We start from the raw sequence: 13,775 nt of genomic DNA on the forward strand, positions 1-13,775 counted from the left end.
AGTATGATTCCAATTGTATGTTGGTTATGTACCATGGTAGGTGGAACTATGACATTGATTTTATTTAGGGATTAAGTATGGCTTATGGGGATACACTTGGGTATTAAGTTGACATAGGAAAATACGTGACAGTTAAGGCTGATTATATCAACTTGATTGGCTTAGGAACTGCCCAGAGCATTGGTAAAGCATACTTCTGAGTGTCTGGGGGTTATGGAAGCATAAACTTGGGTATATTAATGTAGACTCTTTCCCTTTCCTTTTTTGGCATTACTTCTCCATTGTGCTTTCTGGTAGTCATAAACTAAACATCTCTGCTCTGACATGCCCTTCTGTCACAATGTTATTATCTTGGAGTCTATGGGTCATGGACTGAGTCCTCTGAAAACATAAACTAAATGTAGCTTCTCCTCCTTTACACTGTGGGTGTTGGCTATTGAGCCTTAGCAATAGGAAAGCTGGCTAATACAAAATGGAACAGCTGAAAGAAAATCTATATCATGCTCTATGGAGTGAAACTACTTTTGCTTTGGTAGAACAAAGAATTTGTGTTGAGAAACAAAGAAAAAACGAAGCTATAGATAGGGAACTGAGTTTATAGAGGGTCTTGGACATAGCATATAAAGTAAGAATTTATTTCATATCATGACTCTGAAGATTCTTTTTCATTTTCTGTGCTGTTCTTACTTGATCCCAAACAAACATATGTGTGACATCTAAACATGGATTGCCCTTGCAGGAATCACTTAATCTTAAAATATCTTAAAGTCTTAAAGATCTTAAAATATCTCTTATACCTCATATGCGTCATTTCCTATAGCTCTGACAAGTTAATATCATTTCTAGTGCTTAGTGGTATAATAGAAGCCCTACTACACATTATCCACATGTTTTGAGGTCCAACCAATGCCCACAATGAAGCCACCAATGTGCTCTGATGATGCAAGATGGCGGACTTACAGCTGGTAGATATTCTGCCATCTGGGTCCTGGTGTTATTCACTGTCCCTATAGCATCTCAATGCTGCTCTTCCTCTTGCCTTGAAGGCCTTTCTAAATTAGATTGCAGGTTTGCAGAGCAGAACTGTTGGCACCTCCATAGCTGGCACAGGAATAGCCAAGGGACAGAACTGATCAGTTTCAGAATTCAGAAAACAAATTTATGTCCCAGAAGTATGGAAAGCCAGTCATATGCTCTAGACTTGTATGGGTTTTCATGCCTCTTTCCCTGACTGTTTCTTACATTGTGGCTCAAGAGGAAGCCCTGGTGGATAAGAACAAGAAATTTCTATTGCACAAATTCAAGAACCATTGGACCACCTTACTATACCCTTTACTCCTCTACCCCATCTTATGATATGATTATGTTACTGCAATGCTCTCTTAGTAACAGTTGCTTGTTTTCATCTTACATCAGCCTGTATATTTGAAAACATTCAAAAGGCAATTATATATATATATACACATACATATATATATATCTTTTAAAAATCAAAGTATATGCATTGAAAAGTATATTACATGGCTAACATTTTCTAGTTTTTATGAATGATCAAACATCTTGGAAAAGGTGTCTCTGCTTTGGCTTTCCATTTATATGTTCAGTTCCAGGTGGTCTCTGTGTTTACTGCACACTGATGACTATTAAGATGGCAAACAGTATAAATGCTTCTAAATCTCCCCTTGTCAGAAGAAAATAACTTAAAACATATGAATTAGGCATTCAGGTGCAGGGAGTGACACAAAAATATACCCAAGTAGGCAGATAAAGGCACAAATTTTCACCAAGAAGATTAAAATCTTATTGAGGCTGGAATATCTTTCAAAAATCACATTTTAGAAAAAGCATACAATGAAGTTTTAAGCCATTAACAAGTGCAGACTGATTATGTATTATGAAAAGTGACAAAGTCCATGGAAGGGGGAAAGCAACAGTGTTGCTCACCAAAATATTACTGCTGAGTTGAAATCAAAACTTAACAAGTTACTTGGGCTGCACTGGATGACTTTCACTGACATGGGAGGCCAGAATTCCCTAGTTCTGCACAGGACCATGGACTATATGTACTTGTTTGGTACCGATCCCAAGTGTGACACAAACACCAGAAAAAAAGGAAAACAAGGTAAGGACCTGCATGACCTTGGAAGATTTCAAGATGTGACAGCACTAGGCTAGATTTCTGAGACTGAATGTGTTAACTGTGGAGAGGTGAGTGTGGGGTGTCTTGCCAACTCAGATTTATACATGCATTTACACTCTGAAAATAAAAAAAGATTTAGAAAAAGAGAGAAAGAGGAAAAAAATGGAACAAGTAGAATTCAGAAATTTGTAGCAATATATACCTCTTTTATCCAATTAATAATATAAAACAAATCACTAGCACAAAACACAATGTCAGTACTGTAAGACGTGACAGCATATATTTGCATCTTGGTTCTAAGCTGCCAGACACCCTACGGTTTATGTGCATAATCTACACTATAGCATTCTTTTCTTTCCGTCTTGGTCTATGCATATGGGTGATAGGATCCTTTGGAATGTTAGATCAGAAAGGAAAAAAACTGTTATAGATTGAAAATACAAGAATAATACTCCATCAAGGTAATAGCATAGGTGTCCAAAGGCAGAAAAAAACAAAGGCATAAAGCATAGGAGAGGGTAAAATCTTAGAAGTCACACACCAAGAACTTTTGGAAGTGTGTAAGTGCTGATTGTGATTGTACTGCAGAAGCCTCTGATCTGAGTTGATCACTGTTCACCAAAATGTCAGAGCCATTAGCCAAAAAATGGTCATTTTGTACTTCATGCTCCTTGCGTAAGGAGTACTGATGGAAGTGGGAGAGCAGAGAGGGGACAGATGTGATGTTATTAGATTTTCAGATTTAATTCTCATCCAGTACTAGCCATGTGACTTGGTGTCTCTATGTCTGTGTCCCTATTTGTGTCCTACCTCACAGGATTGCAATAGATTATACTGGAAATGCCGTAAATGTTGTAGAGCACTATCTGTCACACAGGCAGTACTATGCATTTGCCCAGCAGTATTTCTGGTAGGTCAAGGCTGCTACTTTCCCTAGAGATCTTACTACTAGATTTTTCCATTAAAACCGTTAAAGAAACAGTTTGCATGCAGAATTCCTCCACATTTAATGCAATCCACAGGCTCCCACACTCTTCTTATTGTTAGAGATCTATATTTAATTTAATCACATTGTTTTTTAGCTACTTGCGTTTATAAAAGCTTTAGAAACACTTTTAGAGAAACAATTTTCATTTTGCTTGATAGCTCATTGATTTATATGGTATGTATAAAATGGCATTAATTTTTAAAATTACAGAATTGCTATTTTAAGCATTTCTCATATAAACCAACTGAGTTACAATAACATACTTCATTTCTGCTAAGCATTCAACCCAACTGGTAAAACAAATGAGTATACTTAGTAGAGAGGCATTTTCTGGTTGTCAACATTTATGAAGCTGAAGGTGTACAATATAATTTGAGGAAATGAGAAGCATTGGTTAATCTGGCTAAGTAGGTTTGTATAACATCTGTTAAAGACTCTAGTTCCTATAGGAATGTTACTTTAGGGCTTTATTTACTGTACTGGTTTCTAGATTTTTAGAATTTAGTTCAAAACGCTGATTTTAGAGGAAAGTCTTTGATCTGATTTGTTATCACCCATTCTCCCAAAGATATCATTTCAGAAACTGGACTCAATAGAAAGGTTTATTTCCAATCTCAAGATATTAATTTTCAGGTTAAGGTACCTTTTCATCCCCACGAGGGACCTGGTTCCCTTTGTGGTTGCTGTTCTTGGTATTAACAAGGGATCTCCTTATCAAGTCCAGGCTGGTCTCAAACCCCTGTATACAGAGATCCTTGTACCTCAGCCTCCCAGGGACTGGGACTACAGTTGTGTACCACTGTGCTGACCCACCTGACTCTCTATAAATTACTATTAGCTAATCCTTACAGCTATCCCTTTTTGTTTAACCTATTCAAAGGTTTGCTAAATGACATTTAAGTAACCCCTTGTTCCCTATTTTGGGGTAGTAAACTGACTGTTACTTATAATTTATTTTCTTGAATGCGATTTGCAATTTATCTACAAAAATCACAATGAGTTTGAAAATAGTTCTGTATTTCTTTTCAAGTGACTACTTCAGACTGTAGAGAATCATTGACCAGTATTCAGAAGATAGCCACTAATCCAGTTTTCTACGACATAAAGAAATTCACTTAGAAATCTTCAGTGCTGAATAAGTCTTGGGCAGCAGCCGCAGGGCCCATAATATTTGTGCCAACGGGCAGAATGGTGAATTTGTTGCAGTCCACCTCCACCCCTGCACCAGCTGAGCCTTAGCAGACCATGTAAGATAGGAAAATGTCAGAAGAGGGTACAGAGGGTTTATGCAAGCTAACAAAAATAATGCTCCAACTTCTAGAATACTATATCATTTTCTCATTAGCCCATTCAACAAATAACTGTGAGATGAGCTCTAAGATATTAGGGGGTAGGGCCCATATTCTCTCTACTCATTCTTTTTCACAAAACTATTAACAACCTATTTTTAATGAGTACTCTTTAAATTAGAATGGCTCCTAAATCTATTGATTGAAAACATGTAATGAATAAATACTGAGTTCTGTTGCTAGCATACATATCTGCTGTCCCTTGAGTATGAATTTAAGGAATGTATAACAGCCAATGAAAAAGCTTACATATCTACAGCACATGTGTTTACTATGCAAATAAACTATTGTGATTCATAAACAGAGAATGTAGCTCCTCAAACATTGTTCTAGAAAAGCCTCAAGTTAAAACAGGAAAAACAGAAAATTTATAAACATGCAACAGCTGTTAAAAGTAATTTTAATATTGGACCTTAATTATGAGACTGCACAAGAAACAGGACTTTTTATAAACCAAGATCCCCTATGACAAACATTTATTGTGTTTGAGTCCAGGAAACAGAATAGAGATAAATGACTTTTCCCTTTCCCCTACCACAGTCTTTGAGTTATAAATTATGAATTATACTTCAATAGATAAACCAGAGAGGAAATTAATTTAAGAGATGAGATCTATTTTGTAATTCAGAGAGCTGTTTTATTTTAATTTGGGGGGCAAATTACATTTTGATGCTCAGCTTTACCAAACATCTTTCTTTCTCTGAAATGAATTGCAATTTTCCATTATATCTCTGAGGAGTCTTAAGATGCTTATGTTAAAATTCAGAGGTAAACTAGCAACACAGTCTTAGCCGTTTGGAAAAATACTGTCTAGTAGAGCTTTCTATGGTAATGGAAATGTTCTAGTTTTATACTGTCCAATATAGTAACTGCTGGCCACATGAGGCTTCTGAATACTTATAAAGTAGCTAGCTGATTTAAGAATTCAGTTTTAACTTAATACAAAATTTGAAAATAAAAACCTCAAGTGCCCTACATAGGTGGTGGTTCTGGTGCTGGACAGTGAGGTCTAAAGGATCAGAGGCTGAGACCAAGTAGATGTGGATTACCCTTTGTATGCTGATACTGTCCCCTAAAGCCTTACAATACTCTTTGACAGTTTAGCCCTGAAATCTTTGAGCAAAGCCTTTGGGATCTTGTCTGAGCAAATATGCATATTAATGGGATCAAAAAGATGGGAAACAGTGAAGGTCAGCCCTGCAGCTTCCTCTACCAATTCCTGGGCTTCCCTGCAGTTACTCTACTCTCTAGTGCTTTGTCAGGGACAGCTTCAAAATGATGCTAATGGTTTGGCTCTCCACAGCTTTCCATGCTATGGAGGCAAATTGAAGAAAGAGTACAGCTGGAACATTTGGACAAAGAGGATCTGTAAAAATAATAATACAGAACAGGAGCTCTGCATAGAGAGAAGCATGACAGAAAAACAAACCCAAGCTATATTTCAGATTCTAAAGAATCTGAAATAAAAAAATGCTTTGACATTCCGTAAAACTCTTTGCTACTTATCATAGAATGCAGAGTTCCTAATACTGGTCTCCAAAACAATCAATTATTTCCTAATTTTATTTCAGCCTTCCACTTACTTTACTGAACAATATTCTCAGATTGTTCTATTACCTGTATATTCCTTGTTAGGAATATACTGTCTTACCTGTATGTAACTTTTAAAAAGTGAAGAATTTAGGAGACATTCAATTTTAATGACAGCTCCTGAGATACTAAAGAATTGGGATTTGACACATGGTGCCTTGTCTCTAGAGGTGTTGGCAATTTTTTAACTTAAGTTACTTCCCATCAATAGCATTTTATCAGCAAAGATTGTTTTCCCCAAAAACACATACCTGGAGGAGTAGATCAGAAGTTGGTCTGACTCGCTGTTGGAATAGGATGCTTAGCGTTCGGTTTTGTTGTTCCAAATCAAACACTCTTGTTTTCAACTTTACACATTCTTCCCTTAGATCCTACAACAAGCATATTGAAAGAGAAAAAAAGCACATAACTAAAAGACATCTTTGCATATTATAACCATATTTTATGTATATTTCAGATACATTAGTAAAAAATAGTACTTTCATTTTTTAAAGTCCCCAGAAATAAATCACAGACAACATTTCCTTCCATAGACCATTGTCTGATAGAATTATTATGTGCAGGGAAGACCAATTTTAAAAAAAGCACCTTGAAATCAGAAATGCATTAATGTAGCATGCTATTTTGAAGATGTTAAATCTCAGTGATATAAAGTCAATTTAAGTTTCTACCTATATATTTTGATTTTTCACTGTCTTCATAAAAGCAATCACAAAGTACAAACCACAAGGACAACAATGTTTTTGCAATGAATAGAGATTTGATGAACTAAAGAAACCATCACTTTTGATGGAGTCTTTCGATTTCATTTGTGGAAACGAGTTGAGATTCTCAGCACTACGGCTAATAGAATCAGTGATGCATATAGTAGGGGAAGGGCTAAATGAAGTGAAGGTTTTTAAAAGGTCACTTGTAACCCACCTGCCCTCCTAGTCAGTGGATTTCTGTATCTTCTGGGGTGTTTTTGGTCTCTGTGCCAGGGAAGAAGTATAAATGGCCCAGCTCAGCAGCATTTTGTAGCAGAGCTTTTTGTTTGCTTTGTGGTATTAGGGCTTCTACTTGAGGCCTGGAGCAGTTCTTTTGATGATTCTGCCACAGGACAGACCATTCTCCAGTGTTGATACCTTGGAGCTTGAGAATTTCCTGGAAGTGAAGTTACCACCTTTCTGTCTCACAATAAAGATACAGGTGGTATTTAAATTTCTCCATCCTCTTTGCTCCAGTAGAATAAGCCCTCAACTAAAGGCTCTTTAGAAACTGACTCTTTTCTATTTCAAAATTTTGTCTTTCACTCTTTTCCAATGTCCTGAAAATATATTCTGTTGTCATTTGTGAAAGCTCTGCATTTCTGCTGGTCTCTCTCCTCTGCAACCACCAACTGCCTTATTACAGACCATGTTTGGCCAAATGGCTGAAGCTCAATTCAGACTTTGTTACACTCTGCCACCTTCCTCTGCATCCCCCGAAGTCTGCTCCCTTCTCCAAACTTCACTGAGTGTTCAAAGCCTCCTCTACAATGTTTAGCATACCCTACTTGGTATGACCCAAGAAGATTTCACTATAAGCAACCACAGAAACATACAGCTCTCACATTCTTTTCATTCCCTTACCTGGCACTGTACCACGTAGAGTAAAGCTTAATACTGATTTGCAATTATTTTGCTAAAAGGAATGATGAAGACGCATTGTGTTCTGTAGTGATTGGTGTGATGAAAAGTCCCCATTTTTCAATACATTTGTGGAAATCTATATTTCGATATGGGGCAGCTGTAAGCTTTAGTTAAGGTTCATAAGCTAGGGAGAGTAACAATAGCTCTGATACCAAGCACCTTAATAGCCATCTAAAAAACGAGTGGGTTTGTGCCATAACCTTGTATCAAGCTCCTGTGAATCTAGAAAGATCTAGTTGCTAGATTATGGGTGAGTACATACTACCACATCCTGCAGGCAGTATTAACTCTATTTAAAGGGGTCAAAGAAACAGGCCATGGTATGGCTCACTGCATAGTCTATATCTTCCTCACCTGTTTTAATTGGGAGAAGCTCATGCATAGGATGTTTTCCACTGATTTGTGGCCTACTGATTTGTGTAGGGCAGAGCAAAGGCATGCCATGTTTGAGTGGGGCTCCTGGGAACAGGACCCAGGAGGGTGGAAACAGGAGTGTACATTTGTTCTTACTTATTTGGCAGAGGCTATATTCTGAGGTTTGCTCCTTATACAAATTAAAGGGTGAACTTGCTTTCTTTACAATTCAATCTCTGCCTTCCTTTGACTATGTTAATTTTTGTTCTTAGCACATGTATGGCACTCTCTGTTCCCAAACACTGATTGTTTTCACCACTACTAATTAAGTCATTAAATAAAACTTGACTGTGAGGTATCTAATAGTATCTATTGGTTGGGAAAACAATCATTCTCATTTGCAGGTAAGAGACATGAAAATAGAAATACACAGGGGTCAATTTGTAAGGAAAAAGGAAACCTAGAGCTCACAACAAGGGCTCATGCAAGTCTTTTACAGATCTCCAATGGGAAGCCTGAAGGTCAGCGGTGGAAGCTACAAAGTCTATGCCAGTGGGATGAAGGATCTGGGCCAGTAGGTTGAGGTTTACGCAGCAGAGCCAAGAAGTGATGCTCAAAATAAAGACTATGGCTCACCTAAAAAGTACCACAGCCATCCTCAGAGACAAGGAGGTTCTGAGCTCCTCCGACAGTAACAGTTGAGTTCATATCAGGAAGTGAGCACAACAAGCATCTCCTGGAGATTAAATAGCTCACATCTTCTCTGGAGCCAGGAAATGATGCTCATCATAAGGACCAGAGCTCTCCCAAAGTGAACTGCAACCACTCTCAGTGACAAAGTCCCAAGCTCCACTGATGATAATGGTGAAGTCATATCAGGGAAACCAGCATGACAAGCTCTTCCAGAACCAACAGTTCCAAACAACAATAACAACAACAACAACAACACAAGAGAATGCACAGTGCCGTGCTATTCCTCTCCATATCACCTTTTATGATGGCAACTTTCTGCAGCTGGACCATCTACACTCAGCACAACGCTGATTTAATTTAGCTGCTGTTAAGTTGACCACTACAGCATGGTAAAAGTTCATGAATGGGAATACAACTTTGAGAGCACTTAGTTCATCACTTATGGGCTCAGGTAGCTGGTCTGAAAACTTATAGACAGTCCAGAATTGCTTGTTTTCTTTCTGATAGTCTACTATGTTCACTCAAGCAGTGGACAGTCTGATGCTCAATGTTTTCCAGCCCATGTGTGTCTGTGCCCACACAAACACAATTATAGTGGACTCAGAGAGAAAAACAACTCTGAATGCTACTATGATAGCTGGAAAGAGATGGCAGTTGGCTGTATTTGCTTCCTTTGTGCTCACAGTAGAACTCACCAACATAAAGGAGCAGATGAAATACTTAGCCGGGGTACCAGAGCAACTATCTGGTTGACTCCATGAGTTACAAGGGTAAGACCTAGAATAGCCTCCCCAGTAAAGCTGTAGAAATGAAATAATTTTCTCATTTAGATGCCACAGTCTGAGGTCATGGCTTGAGGCAGAGGCTGGATCATCTGTTCTCCCTCAACCTTTTTTCTTCTATGGCTCCCTAACTATGTTTCAGGCCTTGAGAGGTGGATCTAACTGAAAATACAAGGTTGTGTTTTCTACTATAAAAGGGATGTTTAATTTTTTCATGGGAAATAATGTCAAAGATTTGATCACTTCCAAGAAAGAACAATGAGCTTTGGGTTTAGGAAAACAGCGAGATCTGTTATCCTTGCAATGTGCATGTCACTATCGAACTTGAGATAGAAGCTAATGTTATCACTACTGAACGAGAAGGTAAGTGTACTGAGCAAGGTGATACACTGGCCTAAAAGGCTCCCATTCACCTTATTGATCTCAAATCTTAATTTCTCCAGAGGTGGCATATAACAGACTCCAGGTAAACTTCCCCTGAGCTGAAGAAGATTCCGAACCCACTGCTATTTAATTCCTGTGGGAGTACAGTTATTTCACACTTAAAAAAAAACAAAACCAATACCAGATCTTAAGACTGAAATCAATGTAAGAAAATGCTGGTTGGTTCAAAGCAGAACATATGTTGACATTATGACTGGAGTTCTACTGAAAACTATTTAAATCTAACTTTATCATCTGAAGATATAACAGTATACTTATACTTAATTCAGAGGCAGTGTCTAACATGGGAATGCAGCAGACTATAGATAAAGGACCTGTGTTCTGGTTCTTTTTACCCACTTGACCTTGATGAGATGAATTTTTAAAAATAGGCCTGAATTTCCTCATTAGTAAATTGAGGCAATGTACAAAACTTTTTTCAAGCCATCAAATATGCTTCATAGATAGCAGGTCAAGTGTCATCTTGTTAGTTCCTTGAAACTTCATGGCTACCATATTCTCCAGCCTCTTGTAGTTACATCTCCAGCAAGGTCTTAAACTGATATACCCCTATCTACAAAGGATGCTAAGACTTCTTTAAAAAGTAACAATTTCAGGGAAAGGCTGGTCAATTTTTAGTCTAATCAATGGCCTCAGCATCAAATAGAAGAAAGGCACACAAGGCAATACACATTTATGACTGAATCAGGATCCTGTTGAGGAAGTAGCAAGTCCTTTGGAAGACTGGGTACTACAAGTCTGCATCTTAAACATCTTCAGGTTTTAAAACTGTTTTTAATGTGAGCCATGGCTGAACAGTTTCTGAGGTTACAGTGAATAGAATCCTTATCAAAACTAGCTGACACTCTCACTCAGGATTACATAATTACAAAGGTTCCTAACCATGGTGAAAATCTAGGGTCCCAAATAAGATCAATGTTGAGAAACCTTGATGCCGCAGGTAGTTTTGTTGTAAACACATCAGAGCTTGAATGTTCTTGCTAGAGAGGGCCAGAAATGTTTCAGAAAGTGTGAAAAAGTTCATTGGCTGTCTTGCTGTTTCTTTGATTAACTGCAAGCATAACTGTTGGTTTTCAATCCCTGGGACTTCCACCGAGTCCCTTTCTGCTCCACAGATTTGTAGAGGAAAAAACCTATGAGTGACTGAATTTGATTATGAAAGAAGAATGGAGAAGGGGTAAAAACATGTGTGGGCTCTGCCACTTCTTAGCAACAGGGAAAATTATTTTATTCTTATCTTGTAGGGCTAAAACAAGAATAAAATGACTGCTTTCATTTTAAATGCTGACTGTGGGGGAGCAACTCTCAATGTCCAGTAAATATAAACAGAGCCACCTCAGGAACCAGATTCTACACAGACCATTGCTACAGAACTGGACACAGATGGTCTAGCTGCCTCACCTACAAGGGAAATATGTAGGAGTTTGGAATTCTTTCAAGCTACAAAATTGCTTTGCATTTACCCAAATGATTGTACTGCTGGATTCTATCCTGCATCAGCTCAATTCCTTCTTGGTGAAGGAAAAAAATCCATATAAATGTCTGGTTATGATATTAACATGTAGATAAGGCTGCACATGTGGATTTGGAGGAAAATTAACTGCAGGAAAATTTGTTTTATTCCAAGTTTGGCGTTAATTGCAAAAACATTGAAGATGCTAGAAAGTGACATTTTCAGAATATAATGGATTTAATGATGATAAAATGTATTTCACACAAAACATGAGTTTAGCCTGATTAATGATTTTACTTGTATTTATAGATGTGAGGTTTAAATGAAAGTGACCTTTCATTTTAGCATTACGGACTGAAAGGAATACAGTTAGATCTCTTAATTAAATCCAGAAGTTTTGACAATAAATTAAATTACTTGAGTAAGACAGTATATATACACATAAGTGGACATGGTAAGTGTAGGGAAACAAAGCTGTTTTTTCTCAATCAGTATTGGTAGACTCTTACTTCAGAATGCCAGTCTGGGCCAATTCATATCATGCTATGAAAATGACTTGTGTTGCCTACTGAAGAGCTAAAGGCATGGCAGATTGCCTCTGTGTCAAAAAAAAAATGGTGCATTTGAAAGCTGAAGGGTTTGCCTATAATTTCACATCAAGAAGTTTTATGTATATATGACTTACATAAATCATTCAAAATTGTGGCTTTTACTCTATGCCAACTGAATCCCTCTTTAGAATTAGTTTTCTCATCTGCATTTGGATACGTTTTATTTTCCATATTGTGCTCTCAATTAAAAAGAAATTTTTGTAGCAATATTACAGTCTCTAGGAACCCAGGAGTTCCACGTTTTGGCAGAACAAGATTCTTTTGGAAGGGCTGAAAGATGCCAGCATCTCTCTACTTTCTTGTGTCCCTGAGGTGTGTATCTCACAGTGGCATGTCTGTCTTACCACTTAACTGTCCCAAAGCATATTTGACCTGTTTACTAGCTGTTACTTGGAGTGGGGCGGCTCTTTTTTCTTTTTGTGGCTGACTTGAAGAGTACTGATTTCCTTTTCACTGTACCAGATGACTTCTCTGTCTCTTTCCTGAGGCACAATTAAAGATGAAGCATGAGAAGTATCTCACTAGTTGCATACAGAGCTATCATCAGCTTTCCTTCCTTAGTTTTATAATAAAATAAGCACAGTTTCTAACAGGAAGAAAATAATTAAGAAATTAAAGCCTTTGAAAGAGAAAGTCATTCAACTATGTTATGGCAAAAGTTGTGAGTTACTCTCTAATATTTAGTTTCACTTTTTAACAGTAATATGACAAACAATTTTCAGCTAGGCACATATTCACACTAAAGACTTCTTTACCATCTCCCACAGATGTGGCTGTGTAGCTAAGCACTCTTGAGATGTAAGGAAGGGCCTTGGCATCTTCCTTAAATGACACCTAGAACATTTTATATACTTTAGCTTTATTTGGCATTTATTGTTGTTGTTGTTTTGTTTCTTTTCTCCTGATTGTTAGAATGTGGGTAAAATGACTGGAGGAAGAGCAGCTCATTGTGGCTATAAGACAACCCTGGAGAAGCAAGGGACCCTACGAATTTATAACTACCACATCCTTCTTCTACTGACTACCTGTAAATTTATATCTGAGAAAGCCATAATATCTTAGAGTATTTAAGCCACCTCTGTTTTGCATCTCTGTTACAGTGAAACTTGAGTCTAACTCTACACAAGTGTACCTACATCTCTTTATGCATTGTTAGTGTAAAACCTGAAGCCATTACAATTATTTGTAGAAACAGACATGACATTTTGACAGAAGTCTAGTAAAAATGTTATTACAATATCTGTACAGCATACATTAAAATAATTTAAGTATATCCATGAGAAGCAGTCAAGCACTGATAAGATTCTTTTGAAATAAAAAAATTCAAGATGGTTGTTCTTGATAGTTACATCCTACTGAACATTCTATGTGATCTGAGATTTTCTTTTGGAGAAGAAGTCTCCATTTCGTAGAAAGAGAAATTAGGAGAAACAAAATCTGATGGGCCTACAGCTCAGCCTCTGAGAGGTGTTATTGCAAAAGATAAGGCACATGCAATAAATTCACCAAACTAGCCAAGTGCAATCAAAACATGACACAAGTTTACCTACTCTGCCCAATAATGTGGTTTTACATTGTCTGCAGGCTGGATGGGGAGCTAGCAAAAAAGGAGGTCCAGAGAAGGAGGTCATGCATAGCATTCATCATTTATTTGTTATTTACCACAGACTGACTCCTAATGGAAATGTGCTATGTGCCCCC

At 37.5% G+C, this 13,775-nt stretch overlaps 1 protein-coding gene across 9 annotated transcripts in view; it reads right to left on the bottom strand.

The window, feature by feature from the left end:
• The window catches only part of Nckap5 (NCK associated protein 5), a 949,190-nt gene that overhangs the window by 169,409 nt on the left and 766,006 nt on the right, over nt 1-13,775 (bottom strand). For all 9 annotated transcript variants that reach the window (XM_063259587.1, XM_023561118.2, XM_063259589.1 and 6 more), the window contains one exon: nt 6,319-6,438. In XM_063259587.1, the coding sequence (XP_063115657.1) occupies nt 6,319-6,438 (120 nt within the window). The remainder of the gene's footprint in view (nt 1-6,318; nt 6,439-13,775) is intronic.

Source organism: Cavia porcellus, unplaced genomic scaffold (assembly GCF_034190915.1).
Source record: "Cavia porcellus strain 051 isolate PalLab524CR breed Dunkin Hartley unplaced genomic scaffold, mCavPor4.1 scaffold_12, whole genome shotgun sequence".
In the NCBI taxonomy this organism is placed as follows: Eukaryota; Metazoa; Chordata; class Mammalia; order Rodentia; family Caviidae; genus Cavia; species Cavia porcellus.